Genomic DNA, 20111 nt, shown 5'->3' on the forward strand with positions numbered 1-20111 from the left:
GCTTCCATTGTGAAATGAGGCAGGACCTCTACTTTGAAAATGAGGAGAGGCTCTGTAATACCGAGAAGCACAAACAGATTTGGCTACCCAGAGGTACAAAAAACCAACGTACCAAAAACCTGGCTTATTTTCAGTTGGAAATATGTTTTTCTCAATCTAGAAAGAATGGAGGGCAGCAATTTCTCTTTTAAGAGGTCCCAGAACAGAAGAACACACCCCTCCCACCCACCCCCTCCCCTTGTGCCATGCCATAACTCCCATTCCTGTTGGTCTTCATGCAGAAGTTCTTTGGGGTAGGCACATTTAGGTTTCCAGCTCTTGGTGTCTCTGGAGAAGTACACAAACAAAGGTGGGTGGGGGAAGTACTTCCAGAGCAGCACAGAGAAGACAGCTTTGTACTGATAAAGGGCAGAAAAATAAAACTGTGAGATCTCAAGGCTTTGCTTTAAATTCTTCTCTAAAAAGCTGTGGGGAAACCATTATAAAACTTCAAAAGAAAAAAATCACCTGCAGATTTCCGGGGTTTCCGTTTTTTTCCTGTAAGAATGTACAACAACAACTTTTATGTTCATACTACCGATAAAAACTCACTGCTTGTTAAGTGGAACTTCACTGAGGTCCCCAATCCTCTACCAGGAAATATTGCTGGTTCAAGATTTTCATGTGAAAGTAGAAACGGCTCCTCACGATCTAGTGTCTTGCCTTACCACATAAAGGTATTTACAGAGCAATGACATTTTACTACTAAATAATGGAAAGCCCATTTTAAGCGCTAGCTTTGTTCAAACATTCAGTGACAATGTATCATTTTGTATCATAACACATGGGATTAGACTGTTGTGTTTAGGTAGACAGTAAAATCTAATAAGCAATGAACTATTTCCACTTACGAAGTTTCAAACATAAACAAACATATTTTTGCACAAAAGGAAAGGAGATTGAGACTCAAACAAACATCTGCCTGGGAAGGCAGAAGGGTTGATGGGAATAACAGTCTTTCCAGTGATTGATGATAGAGATAATGACTCATACGTCCATACACTTAGATGGTTGTCTTTGCCCATGACTGCTGTCTAATTAATGTGAGCCATCATTCATGTAAAAGAAAATTTTTGCTTCTGGTAAAAAAAAAAAAAGATGCAAACTGCCCACAGTGACAGTGCTAGAAACATGCCAATTAGAGTGATTTCTGCCAAGCAGCAAAAGGGCACAAAACACTGGTTTCCAAGCAACTGACATTATGAAGTATTAAATACATTGGAAACTAATATTGGCAGATAAATATTTCACCTTCTCAGTACTGCCTCACTCTCTTCCTTGCTTCTTAACTCTACGTTGCCTCTCCTCCCTGCTTTTACAGACTCCACTGTATCTTCCAGTAAGCCACATGCATTAAGGAATGCCAACTTATCACAGTCTCTAAACATGAACATCTTTTTTGCCTGCATATATTAGAATAGGATCAGTATAAAGTCACAGGTAAGGACAGACAAGGTAACCAAAACTCCAAAAATAACACATTTCTTGCCATTTAAAAATCTGTAGCTGCCATTTCAATCACAAAATTTATACAGTTTTGTATTAAAGTCAGCTACACAGCCACTAGCAGAAAAAGAAGTAGGAGAAACTGCTCTTCGGGTAACAGTCAGTCTAACTTGTGCAGGCATAAAGAATGCATTAGTAGAGGCTGGGCTTTCTGCATGCAGAGTGACTTTTAGAGATCTGCCTTCAGGAAACTTGAACCATTTTAAAGAGCCATCCAGTTCCTAATTTAAAACACAAAAAGCAGCCAGTTGAATACTGTTAAACTGCCAGCAGTTTGTCATTTAGTTTTCTTTAACTAGCCCAGCACAGAGAAACAGATGCATGGGAGCCATTTTCTTCAAGCGATGGGAAATACAATACAGAGGTTTAGCACGCCCTTTTTGCAGGTGAAGGCTTGACTGGCTCATGGAATGGCAGGGACACTTCCCCTTTCAGGTTGCAGCTCAAAGCTGTGGAGTCCTAGACATCGTCGGCTGAGGATGACCACAACTTGTCATTTTTACATGGGCGCCCATGCTTAGATGACTGTTACTGCACAGTTTCCAGTTTCTATCACCTTTCCTACCTCCTTTTTACACAAAGAAAGTATTTTCAGCTAGTCTCATTTGAAGCAATATGCTTATTTTTAAGCACTATGTTTTGTGGCGATCTTTAACAAGAAGAGTATTTCCAGTGCGCTTGCATGCTCTTGGTGGGCTGAGTTAGTCTACAGAAGTGATGTATGGCAACCTGCTTTTATTATGGATTAACAACTAAAAGCTTCCAATGGTTGGGTAATCTCTGTGTAACTTCCTACATCTTTCTACAACTTATTAGTAGACTTCTGCTACTTCTTGGTTCTCATACAATGCATCCTCATGCAAGTGTGGATTACTTAATGTTATTTCCGGATCCCCTTTACAGATGTCATTGGAACAAAGCAATAAGAAAGGATCTCCCTCAGAGCTGAATGTCATTTCAAAGGGGCTGTACGTCTTGAGTTTGCTTACTTTTAGTAAGAACAGCAATAGAAATGAAAATGTAATTCCTAGCTCAAAGCTCAAGATATTTGAACGCTCAAGGACAAAGGTGGTGCCTTTTCTGCCACCCTGTATTCCACCCACTGAAGGTGGCATTGGGAAGTACTTAGTCAAGTAAGTCAGAGCTGCTTTGTGTCTACATGGGCAATCTCCACTGGAAGCAAGATGTATTGATCTACAAAGGAAGAGGAACGATCATTATCTACAGATTTCCCAAATGGTTTTTCATTTTATGCTGCACAAAGATAAGCAAATTCCTTCCTACATTTTAATGCTGTGTTTAGGTAAAATGGTATCCGAGAGCTGACAGGTGTCTCCCTAAAGCGACTGGGTACAAGTCAGCAGTAGGGAAGAGCTGGTACGACTTTCTGCTTGGGACTAGGGACTGATAGTTTTGAAAGATGAGTAGTCTGAGCAACCTCTGCGTTCGGTCATCATCCTCTTCTATGTTACCATGAGGACTCAAGAAAGTATAAGAGAATATTACTGAGAGGAGGTATGAGATCATAATTATAAGGTTTATCTTCAATTTAATTACACTTTTATAATGTGTAAGGTAGAATATTAAAGCTTTATGAATGCAGCTAAGTCTGTTCCAGTAATGACTCTTCAAACATTTTGGAGACAATTTTAAAATTCATACTGCTGTGCTATGTCACTGTGATCATTAAAAAAACTTCCTCACAGTTTGTTCCATTATAGTCTTTCATACAAACAAGCTGCAAGATCACAGGCACTATTTCCTGTGAGTATGTGTCAATTAACGTCCAATTAAGACAACTGCTGGGTGTTTCTTTTCAATCAGGAGGAGGAAAAGCAGCAAAAGCCAAATCCACAAAGGTCATTTGTATTCACTGACTCCCTGTAGTATGTATTAGCATGCTGCTCTGCTAGCCTGACTGCTTTAATTGAAGTTAAAAAGTTCCTGCCCTGGAGAAGAAAACTCCACTTTTCTTTCTTTCTTGCATTTTCCACTCTGCTGCTTTTTTCTAAAATAGCTCCTTTTCTACAGTCTGAAGTTGTTCCCAAGAAGTATCGCTGACATGTCCTTTGGTCCAAACCACCGGTGCAGTCATTCTCACTTGAAATTATCTTTTCCCACAACTTCACATGTCAATATTTGGTTAAAAAGTTTGTGGGTTTGATTTCTTTGCTGCTCTTACTGTTCTTTTTTTCTACGTACAGATTTAGTCAAAGTAACATTGTGCAAACACTCAAGATCAACGGCTAGCACATTTTCATTGTTAAAAGGTCATACTTGAAGAATTTCCAGGCTTACACAACACAATAAAAATTTAAAAAACACTTAATGCATACCTTTGATTTCCAGATATTAAGTCTTTAGGATATTTCTCTGCATACCAGGTCATTTGGCTACTGTACATTTCAGAAAGCATTAGAGAAAGTGAGTTCATATTTCAAGAAATTCCGTTTCCCTGACTGTTGTCAAGCAAATTTCTCCATGGCCATTATAGCTCATGGCATACTTCACTTCTTAAATAACATAAAAATATGTGGGATTCATGATTTAATTGACACAGTAAATAGAATAAATTATATTAGGTGTGTTACAGGATCACTACTGGGATTACAATGTAAAGAATGGATGGCATTACATGATATGACGGGCAAACTTCATGTGAGCGTTCATTCAGACAACGGTGCTTTCCAGAAACTAGTATTAAAGTGACCATTGCCTACACAAGAGAAAAAAGGCAGATTTCTCCCGAGTGTACTAAGCAGCTTTGACTAGGCCCTGACCATGCAAAACTTCCGCTCTTCAAAAAACAAATGTGTGTAAATGTATCATTTACTGTTCAGTAAATGTAAAAATTAGATACACGTTTATTTGTGCAGTAACACAAGATGAAGTCTTCCCTTTATCTTCCATCCGTTTCAACTGTCATGGAAGACTTGTCAGGAATATTTCCACCCCGGCATTTGAAATCACATGAAGCTAGGTCTGAATTAAATTTATGGGACCAGGAGATGGCAGAGTTGGAGATGCTTTAACAGGCAGGTATTTTCTTACTTAGCACTTCAAACTCTGCTTGGGATATTAAAGTGGAGTTGGGTTCTTCCCCTCTTCCACATCAGCAGTACAGAGGATTCTGCAAGCCAAATTAGGTATTTGAGAACAACTGCACAACATCACTATCCTCTGCAGGTGTGGTGCAGGTACAACTGATCAGGATGTAGCAGACAATTCTACTGCATGTACATACAGGAATAGTAATCTTGCTTGTCCCTTTAACTGTATTTGCTTCTGGAGGTGGGAAGGGATGAAAGTCTAAAATCTGTGTTTTTAGTCACTCAGAGAAAAGATATGACATCAAAACACATTAGGATCAAATCTATTCACATCATTAAAAAGCTACATTTAACATAATTTTGCAGATTGCATTACCATTAAAAATTCAGTGAAAGGCAAATCTGCATGTATCAAAATGTGGTGCAGGAAACAAATGTCTTCAGTTAAAAGTAGGCTAGACTAAAGACTTCATCTGTGATAGGAAACAACTGCGCTCACCCAGAGTAATGTGCTGGATCTCTTAAGAGGTCTTTCCCTGGAGCTTCTAATTTAGTAGGCCAATTTTGAAAATAAAAATAAAAATCAGAGAAGCAGAGGCATCACTCAAGTCTAGAAGAATAAGTAAGGCATTTACTTACCCGAGACACCCAAATTCCAATTGTAGCTGTTCCAGTGATAGTTAATCTTACATCTCCAATTTAACTTTCATAATTTACCTATGAGAGTAATAATATTTATCCGCCTAATACCGAGCAGTGCTGCAGAGATGAATAAGACAATGCTGGCATATACTTGAGTGCCAGGCATTGTAAGATTTATCAAACTAACATCCCTAAAAGCATAAGATAGTGGTAATAAGATTAAAAATTTTAAAAATAATTTCAATGAAAATGGTAAGAAAAATATGCCCTATATATAAAAAAATCATTTTTGCTTTCAGTAACAAAAGCAATCCTCATCCACGCTGCCATCCATGCCAATTTAAAAGCTATACATTTACTCAGTGAGTTCAGTTCAGATACATTGCCTAGTTTCCCAATTTACACGTTGCTTGGCAGAGTTGCAGAGGGGTCAAGCGATATTCACGAAGGTACATAAAGAGTTAGCTGCTCAGCAGAGAGTTAGGATCGATATTTTAACATCCCCCCCCCCCACACCATTTCTGACCTCCCCATATAGCACTCAACACAATGCTGTAATGCTCAGAAACAGGGAGCAGAAGAAACAAGCTGTGCAGAAAGGCAATCTACTTTTTTCCCTTCTTCTGGCATGGACAAATCACGTCCAGCTTCACTTTGTACCACTGTTATCCTACATGGCGCTTTTTAGCACATGAAAAAGCTACCTTAGAAAGGCATGGCTTTTCCTGGCACTGACTCCTTCAGATTTAGTCCCTCACATAAAGGGCCCAAAACACCACCTTCTGCAAAAACCAGTCCCATATCATGTTACTCACTATAGTCTTGAAGATGATCTAGATTTTATAAAACCAAACTTAATTTCATAAGTTCCTACAATTATAGGATTAGAAACTCACTCTTAGAATTGGAGAGAACTTCAATGCTGTGGAAAAGCTCAGCTGATCCTAAACATCTCTAGGTTGGCCAAGGTACACAAAAATGCCATGGAGCTCCTAATGGCATTTCAAAAACACGCCTCCCAACAAGTATCAAATCAAGACTCCCTCATGTTAACCTACTAACAAAATGACACTTCATTTGTTCAAACTGTAAGTTGTAATGAAATGAGTGGTCCAGCTTGCTTCATCCAGATGTCTACAAATACATTTGTTGATATTTAAAAAAAAAAAAAAAAAATCAAGCCTTTCAGTACCAATGGTGATGGTAATTTTCATCCTACAGAACACTTGCAAGTATTTTTTGTCCTACTCATTTGAAAATGAAGAACGTAAAGCAACCAAAAGCAAGCTCCAAGCACCTGCAATTCATATATCAAGAAGTAAACTGATCTTTGGCAGGTTATCATCAAAAGAACTTGACCTCAAGGAGACAATCCCACAGAAACTTAGCAATGAACAATGAACACAGGCAGTCAAACATAACTAACTGCATTTATGGCAAAAACAAGTCATGCTTTACTAAAATGGCTTATCCAGCCTTCCAAGTACATAGCATTTATTATTTTGTTTTTGGATTATTACTATTTTCAGCCAAGTTTATCAAGTGAACATTCACTAAAGGTGAATTAACAGAGTAAGCGAATAATAAAAATAATTGGGGGCATAGACAGATAAAAGGGAAGAATGTGAAATTCAATGTTCTCACATGTAACTAGTATAAAATTTAGAAGTTGCTGTGATGCAAAAATTTGAGAATATTTAAAAACACTACATTATTGTGAAACGTAAAGTTCTGATTCTTCTACATCAGTACGTGCAAAGAAGCTACTTTTCTTAACTTCCTTGATTTTTGTGCAGTCAATCTCAGTCAAACAATGCAAGAACCTAATTTGTCTTCAACATATTATGCTGATACAATATCATGTGTTCTCTTGACTGCCATATTTGCTTAGATTTAACTTAATTTTTTATATAGATGTCTGTCTCATTGCTGCTTGCTTTAATTCAACTATTTTTATCTAGTGAATGCTCTTCAAAGACTTAAAGACTAGCAACCTTGTAAACACTTGTGTAATCCGTACCCTGCTGGGGCTGGCAGTGGTAATTTGTCAGTTTTATTTGCAGCAGGCTGTAACTAAAGCTTGCCAGATGTAAATCATCTTTTTGTACTACTGCTTGCTGTTGCAGTTGCAAATGAATCTCGTTTCTTAGCCTAACACTCGCATCAAGAAAGCCAGGAGGTTCCAGGAAAATTTAGAAAACCCTAGAGTCACCTACTGCAAGGCTTATTATGCAGTTTAGCAACTGTTTAAGCTAATACTGAGCAAATAGAGTGAATGGTCTCTGTTGGCAAGTTTGAAGTGCAATCAGAATGCGTGACTGCAACAGAAAAGCATATTGAAGCCTCAATCTTGTCAACTTAAGCACCACCTGCAGTGACAATGGTGAAACACGGGTGACAACACAGCCTAAGTACATTTAAGAGTATGAGTGCCTAAATGGTAGAGTACTCTTTGCTGAAGCCTATTCCCAATAGGCCTCCCTGGGTTTTGTTTTGTTTGCTTGTTTTAAAATGAGACCGTAAGAAATGCCCTGCTGGGACAGAAGTTTATTGTGTCTAGTGGCAACAGAAGATGCTTTCCAGGAAAAGCATGCACACCCAGCTACCTCCTGTGGTCAGTCCCATAAAACAGATAACGGTTGCTGTCCAAACTCAGCAGGCTAAAAGGTACATAGGATCCCAGATCCATGGCCTACTATAACAGCTCACTACCCATCAGATAAGGGACACAAAAATCTATTCCTTCCATGTCAGCATGTTCCTGAGACTCAAGTTGTTATATTCCAAATGAGTCCATGCAGGTATTTTTATAATACTGGTAGATATTTTCACTATGATTTTCCATCATATAATGGACATTATATGTCCTAATACTGCTCATTTTTGACTACTTTATTGGCTACTTAATCTTGGCAAAACACTGTGTCATGCAAAAGACTGCAAAGAAGTAACAAGCACCTTTATAAAAACACTAAAACAATATAGTATTAATATAGACAGAGCTATCAAACAATCATTCCTCATACAGCATTGGCAACATTTTGAGTATACATAAAGCCTATAAAGGAAAAATTGGAAACCATTAACTAAGCTGTTCGTTCAGTTGATTATTTTGCCTATAATCCAACTGCTGCCACTGCAGAACCAAAGATTCCTTTAGCCTTGCCTGGCCCATTTCTGTGTGCTCTGGATTCCCTTACCTTGCACGAGCTAAAGCTTTACTGAGAGTCCTCAGCTCCTTTCCTGTTTCTCTAAATGGGGAGAGTCTCTTCACTGGTTCCGGTGGATCAGACTGAAAGTGATCAAATGGAAAATAAATATTATGGTATTAATTAAAGAGAGCTTAGCATAGAGAAGGTATGTACAATCTCAGGGTTCAGTTTTAATCACCAGATATTTTCCGAGATGGTCATCATCTGGGACAGCATTGTGTCATTTCACAAGCATGTAAACAAGTCTTATATGATGCTGCTGTGCATGCCTGTGCGTACATGTGTCCCAACAGCTTTTAACTCATTGGCTGACTTCACGTTCGACAGAGAGCTTACAGGCAGTTAGTCACTCATGAGCTTCATTAAACTACGAGACAGGAGGAAGAGATTGTTCAATGGCCTAGACTTAAGGAATGACTGCTGTGAGTCCTTATGCATTAAACAAACCACAAAAAGTATGCATGGGAGAGGAATCTTTTACAAGTTCCAACGCAGAAAAATTTTCAATCAGACTCAGAACAAGGAGATTGACATTTGTAAAAAACAAAACAAGAAGAAAAGTTCCACAGACAGCTGGTTTTGAAGTACAGACCATAAGAGAAAGAAAATAAAACCATTATTTTTTTAAGAGCGTACAAACCAGGGCAGCAATTTTACGTAGGGGAATTAAAATCACCTACTTAGTACATTGTTCAAAATGCCTGCAACATTTTTTCTTCTGAGCAGCTATGGAACTGAAATACATGGGAGATGAAAGCTTGTATTTGTTATTGAACCAGCCCTGGCTTAGGAGTACCCTTGGGGTTTCCAGAGAATGGCTGCATCAGTTTCACAGAATTATGATTGCATCCTGTGCATATGCAGTCTTTTTGCATGTGTTAGGTAATAAAATATGCAGCTGAGGCAGCGCTCAGTGTGCAAAAAATGCATGGCTAGATTGCTACCCATCGGGAGGCATAGTGATGGCGTGCAGAGACCGAGGTGCAGCCTAAGGTATTCCTTGAGGCAATTCCATGCATTCATAAGTGTCCTAAGGTGTCCAGAAAAATAAATTCCCAGTAAAGGAAATAAAGATGATCCTTTATTATGCACCTGGGAATGTATGCGATAAGATATTGCGGATCTCGGTTGGATCTGTAAAGATGATGCTCACGTACTCAAGAGAGGCTGCAACTCTTATTTCAAATCTTTATGCACATCAGAGCATACCATTTTGATTGCTGAAACAATTAGTGCTCTGTATGGACAACAGCTTCTATGATATGATTGAGCTGCATACTTCACCCTTTCTTAGTATGCTTTTAACTTTAAGAGAACATTCTGGAAAGTGCAAACAAAAGAAAAGACTTCTTATTAATGAGATGTCTAGATAAAAATCATCATTGTAAACCAGAACTGAAAAGAGAAAAAACTATAAATAAATGTGTTGGTGGAATGTTTCTGGTATTCAAGCCGGAGTGCTTCTGCCAGTAAAACAGCTGGCACAGCTGCACCTTTCAGCAGGACTTCCACAGCACAACTTCGTTAGCTTCCAACAAATCTGAAATACCTCACTGACTGATCTGAGCTAGAAAAAAAGGAAATTAAATATTGCATTGTGATAGGCAAGATATTGCTGGATGCTGAAGTCAAGCTGACACTTGTGTGCTTGCTTTCTTAAAGAAAAATTAAAAAAAAAGACTTTAAAAAAATCAGTTTTCATATAATTGCAAATGTATTATCCTTTCTCTTTTGTTTACATTTTATTCCTCTCTTTATAAAAAAAAAAAACAAACAAACTTATGATCAAATCAGCTGCCTGGCATTCAGTTTAGTTCTAAAGAGAAAGGAGATGGATCAGATTGTAAATAAGCTAACAAAGACAACATATGATAAAAAATTAAATCTTTTTGCTGGATTGTCAAATAAAATTCAGGCAAATTGTTAAATGCATACAGAGAAATTAAAATGTGTTTTAATTCCAACATTTAATTTCTATTTAAAAAGCCTGGGATAGATAGCCACAGAGTACGCTGTGACTCTGCACTGTTGTATGGCGGGCCTAAGTCTGCATCAAACAGAACATACGCTTGGGTGGGCTTGGATGAATGAGAACAGACTCACCACAGAAACTGTTCTGTGCTGACCAAAAAGTAGCATTTAAATAAAATCGTCTCCAGGCCTTTCAATATTTAAAACTGTAGGTTAAGGTCACACCAGGCAAAAGCTGAAAAAACGGGTATCGAGGCTAGATCTTCAACAGCTGTTAATTCGTGCAGCTCTACCTAACGCCCAAAGGAACAGCCCTTTCAGCTTCAGGTTTTTGAGATCTAAGGATATGCAATATTGACCCGTGTACTTTAATAAAAATATGAATTTTTGAAATAAAAAGTCATTTTGAATGTATTAGCCATTTCTGTACTACACTGCAATATAGTTTAAAGGTCAGTCTTCTAGAATTGACACATGGAATAACTAACGCAGCTAAACTGAATTTTCAGAACACTATTTTTACCAAATTACAATAGAACCCTACATCTCGCTCATCAGCAATTTTCTCCGATACCTTCAGGAGGAGTTTTACCAGATAAAACCTAGGAAATGTTCCTCAGTCAGCAAAAGGGTGGTTCCTTACGTACAGTAAGACTTTAAACCTTGAATTCAGCAAACATATCTCTATGAATAATTAAAACATTACGTTTGGCTGTTGCCACCTTTAACTCCATCTTGAATCAGAGCTTCACCAGTAGCCTCACCTCTGGATTGAAAGAGTCCTTGTCAGTAGTAACCTCAGCCACTTCTTTGGGTGGATTTTCCTGCACATCTTTTTTCACTGGTTCCTAAAAAATGAACAAAACCATGTAACCATATTTGAAACACTGCTAATTACCTGTACTGTAGCAGGTCATAATTTTCAAAATTAAGTGGTGCAAATATTTTTTTCTACAGAGATGCAAAGTAAAGCAAAAATAATGGCTAATCTATTGTAGAAAAACTTTACCAAGTTACTTAGTAACTTCGTTGCACAGGTTCTCATAGGAAGTACCTGCTGACAAGCTACTGTCCAAAATGCATACATGCTTTCTAAATTACTATGCTTAAATGCTTAGAAAATATAACTTTTCTCTTGGAAGACTGTTATATAGACTACTGTGTCTAACAAAAAGAAAATCCAATTTCCAAAACCAGGAATAGGAAATTACTTACCTGTAATTGCTCTTCCCTGAAGATACACACTGTGACAGACCACTATTCTTGGGTCTGTGCTTTCACCCACAAGGAAGGCACAGACTCATAAAAAGCCCTGAAGTCAAACACAAGCACACTTTTAGAACTCCTTCTACCATCAGTTTATTCAAGTGGAAGGAAGACATATTCCCCTCTGTTAAAAAAAAATGTATAGGTAGATTAAAAAAAGACTTTAGATCACTCAGCAGTGTATGGTGCTCAGGCTAAAAGGATATGAAAACAGTAATTCTTTTCTGCACTAGTTTTAGATCAAAGAGCTCATTTGTTGATTCCGAGCAAAGCAAAGCTGGAGGCCCTAGCAAGTCACATCCATATCATCAGGGTAGAGCCGATGTACAAAAGCGGCTGCACAGCAGACAGAGCTGTGGATGAAATACTTGCTATGCGGTATAGCTTTTGCACAACAGAGCGAAGCCTGGAAATATTCAAGTATTTAAAAACAAATTAAGAGCAGAGCATTTTGCTTGTTGGAATCTTGACTTGAGAAGGCACAAAATTCTTTCCAAATTTACGTTCCTACGGAACGTTTCAGCAGAACAAAGGTTCAAAGTGCAAGGAACAGTATCTTCACTCACTGGAGAACTGCAAACACCAATGTTCTAATATAATGGCTGAGGCAGCCCAAAAACAACTAGAAAACTGGGGAGGGGGGAAGCAAACCCAAACCCAGAAACGGTACTAAGAGCAAAGTAGTTGGAATGGAAAGAAAAGAGAATTTTCTGTAGCCAGAGTATAAGGATGAACTCATGAAATGCCAAAGAGAAGTCTGAAGACTCCACTATTTCATGCGGTTGGGGTGCACCTGACCACGACTGGTCAGCAGCAGAGACAGATGGCAAACTGACACCGCTCAGGAGCACGAGGCTTACAGAGGGCTACAACGTACCGAGAGCCCGCCTCAGTGACTGACAAAACCACATTCACGTGCTGAGCAAGAGAGGAATCATTTTACAGCCTGAGTGGGCACCCATACTTCATCTGTATGAAATGCTAATCAGAGGAGATTACAGGGGATAAGCATGCTTTCAGTATGGAGAGTCTGTTACACTGAACTTTAGGGAAAATAAAAATTAAGTATTTGTCATTTCATGAATTTAATCATCAATATTTGGTATACTTTTTCCAGAGATCAAAGTTATTTATTTTAACCGTTTGTAGTAAGAATCAGCTTCTGAATACTAAATGTCTTTAACTGTGGAAACAGGCTTTCAAAAGTAGACTGGGTTTTAGAAAGGAGCTGCCAAACAAAACCCTTTAAAAAAAAGCATAAGCAGCCTGACATATTTGTAACTATATTCCTGTATATTCATGAACACAGATTATCTATCCAGAACATAATTATTTGTCTTTTAGCAGTGTTTATTTCCTCTGATTTACCCTTCTAAATTTCAGAGTACTCCTAAAGGCAGAGTGGTGCCAGACGGATGGAACAGAGGACTTTGTAGGTGAAACACCTTCAGAGAAGCTGGTTCAGAAGCAGTTTGGTTTTAAAACTGGAAAAGTTTTCATGTTTGGGGCAATATCTAACTTGTATCAGGGCACACATTTTTTTTTGAGAGTACAATGAAAAATCCAAGAAATTCTAAGTATTTGGACATCCTTCAATCTTCTTTCTCCTTTTCTGTTACTACTTCCACATGCCTATCTTTGCATTGCATGTCTGTTTGTAATCTGTAATGCTGACCACCACAGCATCACCCCATAGCGCAATAAGCAACAAACCCAAAAACCATAAACTTGTGTCACTTTTCTCATCCTCTCCGCTGCAGGAATAGCGTGCAGCAGACTGATACTCGTGGGGCTTTTTTTTTTTTTTTTTTTTTTTAAATTGCACACATTATCTGTATTTAAAGAGAAAGCTAGAAGAAATCTGATTTGGACTTAGAGCAGAAGCACCTTACACTCAGCAGAACAGCAGAATTTCCAGTCTGCTTTGCTCTTGATGCTGATTTTTTTTTTTTTCCTCCCAGAAGCAGCAAAATGTTGATGATGGCCAGGTACCATTGCTTTTGCAGCTGGCGATACCTTGAATGACGTGATTAAAACCAATTGAGAGTCTCTCAGAATAACTTACTACTTAAGGGAAGGAAGAGCAGTGAAATATAGCCCTAAGGTTTCCATGGTTTCAAAGCACCAGTACACTGACCACTCATATAGGGTCTGGAGCCATTTAGCTATACTCACTGCAAGTGTCTAATGCCACAGAGCACTGAAGAGAAGTTCTCAGGTGCAGGGTGTCCCTGTATCCTGCCTCTGGCCAGCCAGCTCTGCCAGTTCATGAGGAAAGCAAAAAGAGCTGTGAACCCACCCAACCCTTACAGAATTGCTCAGGGAGGGAGGCATCGCTTAGGCCACCCCCTCCACCCAGGCACTGATAACGTGATTCAGTCAGCCTTATCACAGAAACCAGAAGGGAATAGCTTCCTTTCTACAGCATTATCTTTCATTACAATGTCACATATTGAAAAGGTGCAATCTGAGCTTAATATGGTAACAGTACATAATTATAGAACAGTAGAACTCTATCTTTCTAATTTGCAGTGCAGATATAAAAAAACTGAGAGAAAACAATACTGCTACGTCTAATTTGTTAAACTCAATAATATATTATCATGACAATCTGAACAATCTTTGGAGTTTGGGTGTTGGGGGTTTTTGTAGTCTTTCCGACTTATGAAGGCTTTCATCATAGTTCATCTAATTTGCTTTTAAGCCATTAAAAGGCCTGTTTCAGTAATCATTTCCTGCTTTCATTATAGTGAAGTAACAAAATCTCTTACAACTCCATATGTAAGAAACAATAATTTAAAAAAAACAACAAAAAATTCATAAAGTAATATATGAAACATCATCCTAAAGTGAGATTACATGAGGAAATGACCCAAAATTTTTCCATGAAAATGCTTACAGTAATTTTTCTGGAGATCACATCCAGCAGCTCCAGGTACAATGAACTACAGCAATACTGCAGCAGGTGGAGCCCGATGCCATCTGATTGTCTATCGCTGGGCTCCCGTGGGCCTGGAGGTGCCCCCTTGCAGTGCCACCCCAGGTGGCAATGGCACACTGGAAGCCCTGGCATTCCTGCTCACTGACTTAGGCAGCTCTTTGTGTGCCTCTTCATCTTTAGAGAGAAAACTGAAGGCTCTTAAAGTGTTTTTGGATGAACAAATTCTTTTGAATAGCTTGTTTCAGTCACAAACAACTGCCTGTAGACACTCTACATTTTATGCTAACAATTCTCAAATACTTCCACTTTCTCTTCTAAATAATTCTAGCGATTAAAAATTGTTCAGCTCTGACAAATCCTTCCTTTCATTAAGCATTCTCTCCATTTCATACACCTGTCATCTTTGCAGACATCATTCTGTAAGTTTTGATAATTTCCAACTTTCTTCTCCAAATCTTACTGTGGAAATAGCCTGAGTTGGTGCTGTGGATGCCATCTATAGATGGAGAGTCGAGGTACAATAAACATGCTTCTAGGTTGCACATTTTCAAACTTTCTTTAAGCTGGTGAAAGAACACATTTCCTTGGCAATTCCTGAAGTTTCTTTTCATTCTGGGTAACTCACTAAGTTTATATGTTATTGTCAAAACTAGCAGATTGACACACCTATTGCACTCTTCTTCCTTCTAATGTATCACTTGAATAGGAGCATTATGATTATATTTGCAAACTGTGAATGTGTTTTTATGAGAATTAATCAGCACAGGCTCATCACAAGCCAACATTTAGTCATCCAAATGCAAGATCAACCTGGTGAAATATATTTTTTAATTTTACAAAAATGTTTAGAAAGCTTTTGTGAAGCATGACATATAGAGATGACTGCTGCTGTTCTGCAGGTGAGATTGTAAATGTTGAATTTTAAAGGCAGTATTCTAGCCAAGTACTCAGGATTTTTTTTTCCTGTTTCGTCTTTTACTGCTGCTGCTCAATACTGACCCTTTTCTGCCCTTTCACTAGAATGTGGAACACGGAACAGACATCGGGACCAAAAGAGAATTTTCAATTAAACACAAGAGACTCCAAGGCAAAGGACTTCACTAAGAATATATTGCAGAAAATTAAGATGCTTTTAAGAATAATGCTATTTCAGTGCTTCACCTTAAAAAAAAAAATGCCACAACTAAATCTGCAGATATAAATATATATCTGCATCAAAGACAAGACACCTGATTTGTTAAGGTTGTGCTGTACCGTATCAATAATGCAAAGCACTTTGCAGTTGAGAATCTCTGTTGCCAAGGGGAGCTCTTGCTAACGGCTAGCGCAGCAGCTTCCATTCCTCCATCTCTGGTCAGAAATGGTCCTGATATCGACAGGAAGGAGCACTCACGCCATTGTTTTGCCATGGGTAGTTTTAACGAGCAAGGGAGTTCCAGTGCTGTTAGGTCTCCTTCCGCACTCCAATGAACACATTCCTGTCAATACAGCCACATCAGGAAAATGGAAAGAGGCAGCTGAAAAGTGAGAGAAAGGTTGTCTGCTAGCGAACGCATGAGAATGAGATTTGGAATAAGTAGATTCAATTGCACCTCTGTCAGAAATTTCCTCTGACATCCTAAATAAAACATTTAACACCTTATCCCAGCCAGCAGAAGCCTTTTTTTCTTTTTTTTTGACTGCAATGAATTTTAGTACAAACTCCACAGCTCATTGTGCCTCTACTCCCTGTGTCTGAAATGGGAAAAACAACACTTCTCTTTCATTAACATTTATGAAGCATTCAGATATTATAGTGATGGAAAGCATATGTACAGAAGGACTGTTGTTTTCATGACAAAACCAGCTCGAATAGCCTGGTGTTGTTTATTCCACTCACTTCCCTCCATTTATCATACTCCCTGGGGAAATCCTTTTTTTTATTTTCTTGTCTCCAAAGAATATTTACCTAATTCTAATAAGTTTGGTAACTTCTGTAAAATAACTGGATCAAATTAATCTTGGTTGTAATAACATTGTTGTCAGTGCATTTACCCTACAGTTACTTTTAACCCCTTAAGCAACTGCCTTATTTGAACTGCCATCTTTATAGTCTCCATAAACTCTATTAAGATCATCTGAAAAACACGAGATTTGAAAATTTTGAAATGTGTCCTTGGAAGTCAATGCAAACAAACAAGCGAAAAGAAGTTATCACTTCTATATGACATCTCTCTCTGTGCTGCTTATATTTCTGCCTTCTGTTTCTGTCATTTACACGGTCTCTGGGCAACAGGCCAGTAACTTCGGTATATGCAGTACCCAAAGCCTTTTTGCTAATATTTTCTAGATATTTTCCCCTACTGAAGTCAGAATTACAAACGTTGTCCCCAGATCTTCTTCCAGAAGACCAAATGTCCCAAAGACATTTTGGATCGCCAGAAATCCATTCTACTAGAAATGAATGTAATCTGTATTAAACTGAAAGAAAGAAAACCCTTTTGCACCACAATAGTGCTCACTTCCTTTTTGCATTTAGCAGATTTTAAAAAAGATTACAAAAGTGCTAAAGAGAACCTTTTAGGCACAAAGGACACTCAGAAAGCAGAAACATCTAACATCTCTAAAAAATCAGTTTCTTACTTCTGCTAGTCTAACAAAGGATTTCTTATTGGAATGCTATGCTAAAAGCATGAAAGTTCATGAACCAAGGCAGGAGTACCTAATAAAATTATCAGATCGATATCTGCTACAGCACAGAGTCTCTATTCAATCCAAAAGCAACAAACAAAAAAAGAACATGCTATTCTGTTTTATTTCATAGTGAGAACAAAGTTAATTTGAGAAGGAGTTGGGGGAAGACACAGCTGGAGAGCAGAGTTACCAGCCTCAGGAAATTCAAGGAAATGTAATTGAGAACAAATTATCTCTTTAATTACTTTTGACCAAATCAATAAACACCATGGAATAAAAAGCATGACCACTGCCACCTGGTAGAGGACAAAGAACAGCAAAGTTGAAAATGACCACAAAACTAACACACAGCCATGCTAAGAACAATCAAAGCACTTCTCTCTTACAGAAGGGGGGGGGGGAAGCGGGTGAGCAATATTAGTTCAATAAACAAGCAGTGCATGCAGAAGTTAATGGTTGTTTTTGGCCACTGCTCACTGTTCTCAGCTGTGAAGACTTAACTCTTTACTATGTTGTTTGAATTTCAAATTGTCCCCTCATTACTCAGGGATCAGAAAGCAACAAACAAACAAAAAACCCAAGACCACCTGTTTCCTTCTGAACTTCCATGGTTTCCCCCATGCTGGCTTTTATTTACTAAACATCAGTGTAGGAACTATTTACTATTTAAGTTTGTTAAGGCACAGCACTTATTCTTGTCAGTGTGTTAATAAAACAGAGCAAGAAGTTACCTCTCCTTTGGCTTCATTCCCAGATAGGAGTAGTAATACTCACACCTGGAGGTCACAAACGTGCAGCTAAGCACGGCTGGCTCTGAGCGTGATGGATGGGACAGTCTCCTGGCTAGGCAGAGATGGAGGGACTACAGGGGCTACAATGGCATCCAGTAGCAGTGAAAACTCCAAAGCCTATCTATCTATACTACTTACATGGTCCCCACCCATTGCTATAATAGTTGAGCCATTTACAACCTTTAAGACATTAATCCTCACAACATTCTTGTCAAGGAGGAGTGTGGTATTATCCTCTTTGTGTATATGAAGAATGGAGGCAGAACAAGAGACGTGACTTGTCCCTGATCACGTACACCGCATATAGGAAGAGGGGGGTATTGAAAGCAGGTCTGTGAAGCCAGAAGCTTGCATCTTAGTCTGGAAGTCCCAGATCCCCTCCCACAGTCTGACTGAATCTTATAGCATTTGTCACTGTCAGTGAAGAACATTAAAGGAGGCAAATTTCTGAACCTCCTCCTTTCTCCTCAACCATGTTTTAGTTTAACATTCCTCAACAGTGCTCAGCGTCCACATGAAGAACAGAAGTTAAAGGGGATTTCAGATGTGCTGTTGACACCTTGCCCTCTACCTCTTTCTGTCTTATCGCAACTCCTCACAGACCTTAAGATCTGCAGAGTTTCAAATAGTTCCTTTAAAAGCCTTGGCATTTATATGTGAGCAGGGCAATCTGTTTATTTTATGGGCTGAGTAAAAGAAATTTCACTCTGATGTGACCTTTGCTTGGATTTGTTCCTGGAGGGAAGCAGAGTGGCCATTTTCCACCTCCAGAATTCTGCATTTAGATTCATAGCAAATACGCCGAGATGACTGGCTCAATTGACCAGTAAGCAAGCTCTTCACACAGTGCCCGACAGTGATCATCTGCTTTATCCTGCTCCACAGCAGAGCCAAGTTTAGCTTAGCATGAGATGAAATTCTGTTGTCTTCTGGAAACTAAATTTCACAGCACCGAGGAAGCAGCACCAAGGTGGCCTGTAGCTAAGCACTAATTTTTCTGGGACGTTCTTCTGTGTCTTTCTCACAGGTCCTTATAGTCAGGAGTTACTTCAGGCAGCAATGGCAAAGGACTACAAAATGCTATACTGGCTCAGGAACCTGAGACAAAGTACACTACTGTGTAATAACCTTCACACTACCCCGTGCTGTCTGAATAGCTTAAATAAATGTCTCACAAAAGTACAATTAGAATTAGAAACAGGGGCCTTAAAAACAAATAGTCAAAAAGGGTAAAGAAATTAGGCTGCTTAGGAAGATGGCGATATCTCACTGATTTTTAAATAGTAAACCGTCTTTGAGATACACTCTTTCCCTGGCAGTAACTAATTCCTTCTTCTTCCTCTGCCCAGCTTGTACCTTAAACTCATGGATAGACCAAGTTCTTCGCACAGGGGCAGTGCTTCAACCCACCAACAGCGACTGTGGGTAACCTCTACGCAGCAGACAGAAAAGACAGGATGGCGATGAAGGATCAATCCAGCAAATGAAGTGCCTTTGTTCTCTAAAACCACAGTCACGTTAGCTAGAATTTCAGAATTATTAAAAATTCAATATTACAACACAATTTTTTCCCCCAGAAATATATGTCACAGTTTTTGGATAGGTCTAATTAAAGTGCAGACATGCCTAAAAAGGTATTTACTTTTTCAGTGGAAGAGATCTGACTTCTACTAGAAGTACCATTGGCCCAGAAAAAAAAGAAAAAAAAAATCTCAGAAAGATGAGCTACTTCCTATTTCACTGTCAGACCTGCAACGGAAAAAAAATTCAAGTGACAACATAATGCAGACAATGCAGTGAGATATGCTGTGTAGCCCGAGGTAAAAAACTGGCTTTGGAGTCTTTTTTTCTTGTAAGTTGCTGTAGCCCACTTAGCGAATAAATGGATTTGAGACCAAAACCATTATCATCACTGCATCCATTCCCACCAAAATGCATTCTGAGAGGTCCTGGGAGCAAACACACACCACTCCTACTGGTTTTGTTGATAAATAGAAAATCTTATTCTGCGAAGACTGTT

General features: G+C 38.7%; 1 protein-coding gene across 1 annotated transcript in view; it reads right to left on the reverse strand.

Annotated features, from left to right (window-relative positions):
* Positions 1 to 20111, reverse strand: part of CCDC60 (coiled-coil domain containing 60) — a 62587-nt gene that overhangs the window by 26157 nt on the left and 16319 nt on the right. Inside the window, exons 2-3 of the mRNA XM_087768590.1 lie at positions 11185 to 11268; positions 8438 to 8529 (exon numbers count right to left, since the gene is read on the reverse strand). Of these exons, the coding sequence (XP_087624716.1) occupies positions 8438 to 8529; positions 11185 to 11268 (176 nt within the window). The remainder of the gene's footprint in view (positions 1 to 8437; positions 8530 to 11184; positions 11269 to 20111) is intronic.

This window comes from Nipponia nippon, unplaced genomic scaffold (assembly GCF_047370975.1).
Source record: "Nipponia nippon isolate SJK-2023a ecotype South Korea unplaced genomic scaffold, ASM4737097v1 scaffold_30, whole genome shotgun sequence".
Lineage (NCBI taxonomy): Eukaryota > Metazoa > Chordata > Aves > Pelecaniformes > Threskiornithidae > Nipponia > Nipponia nippon.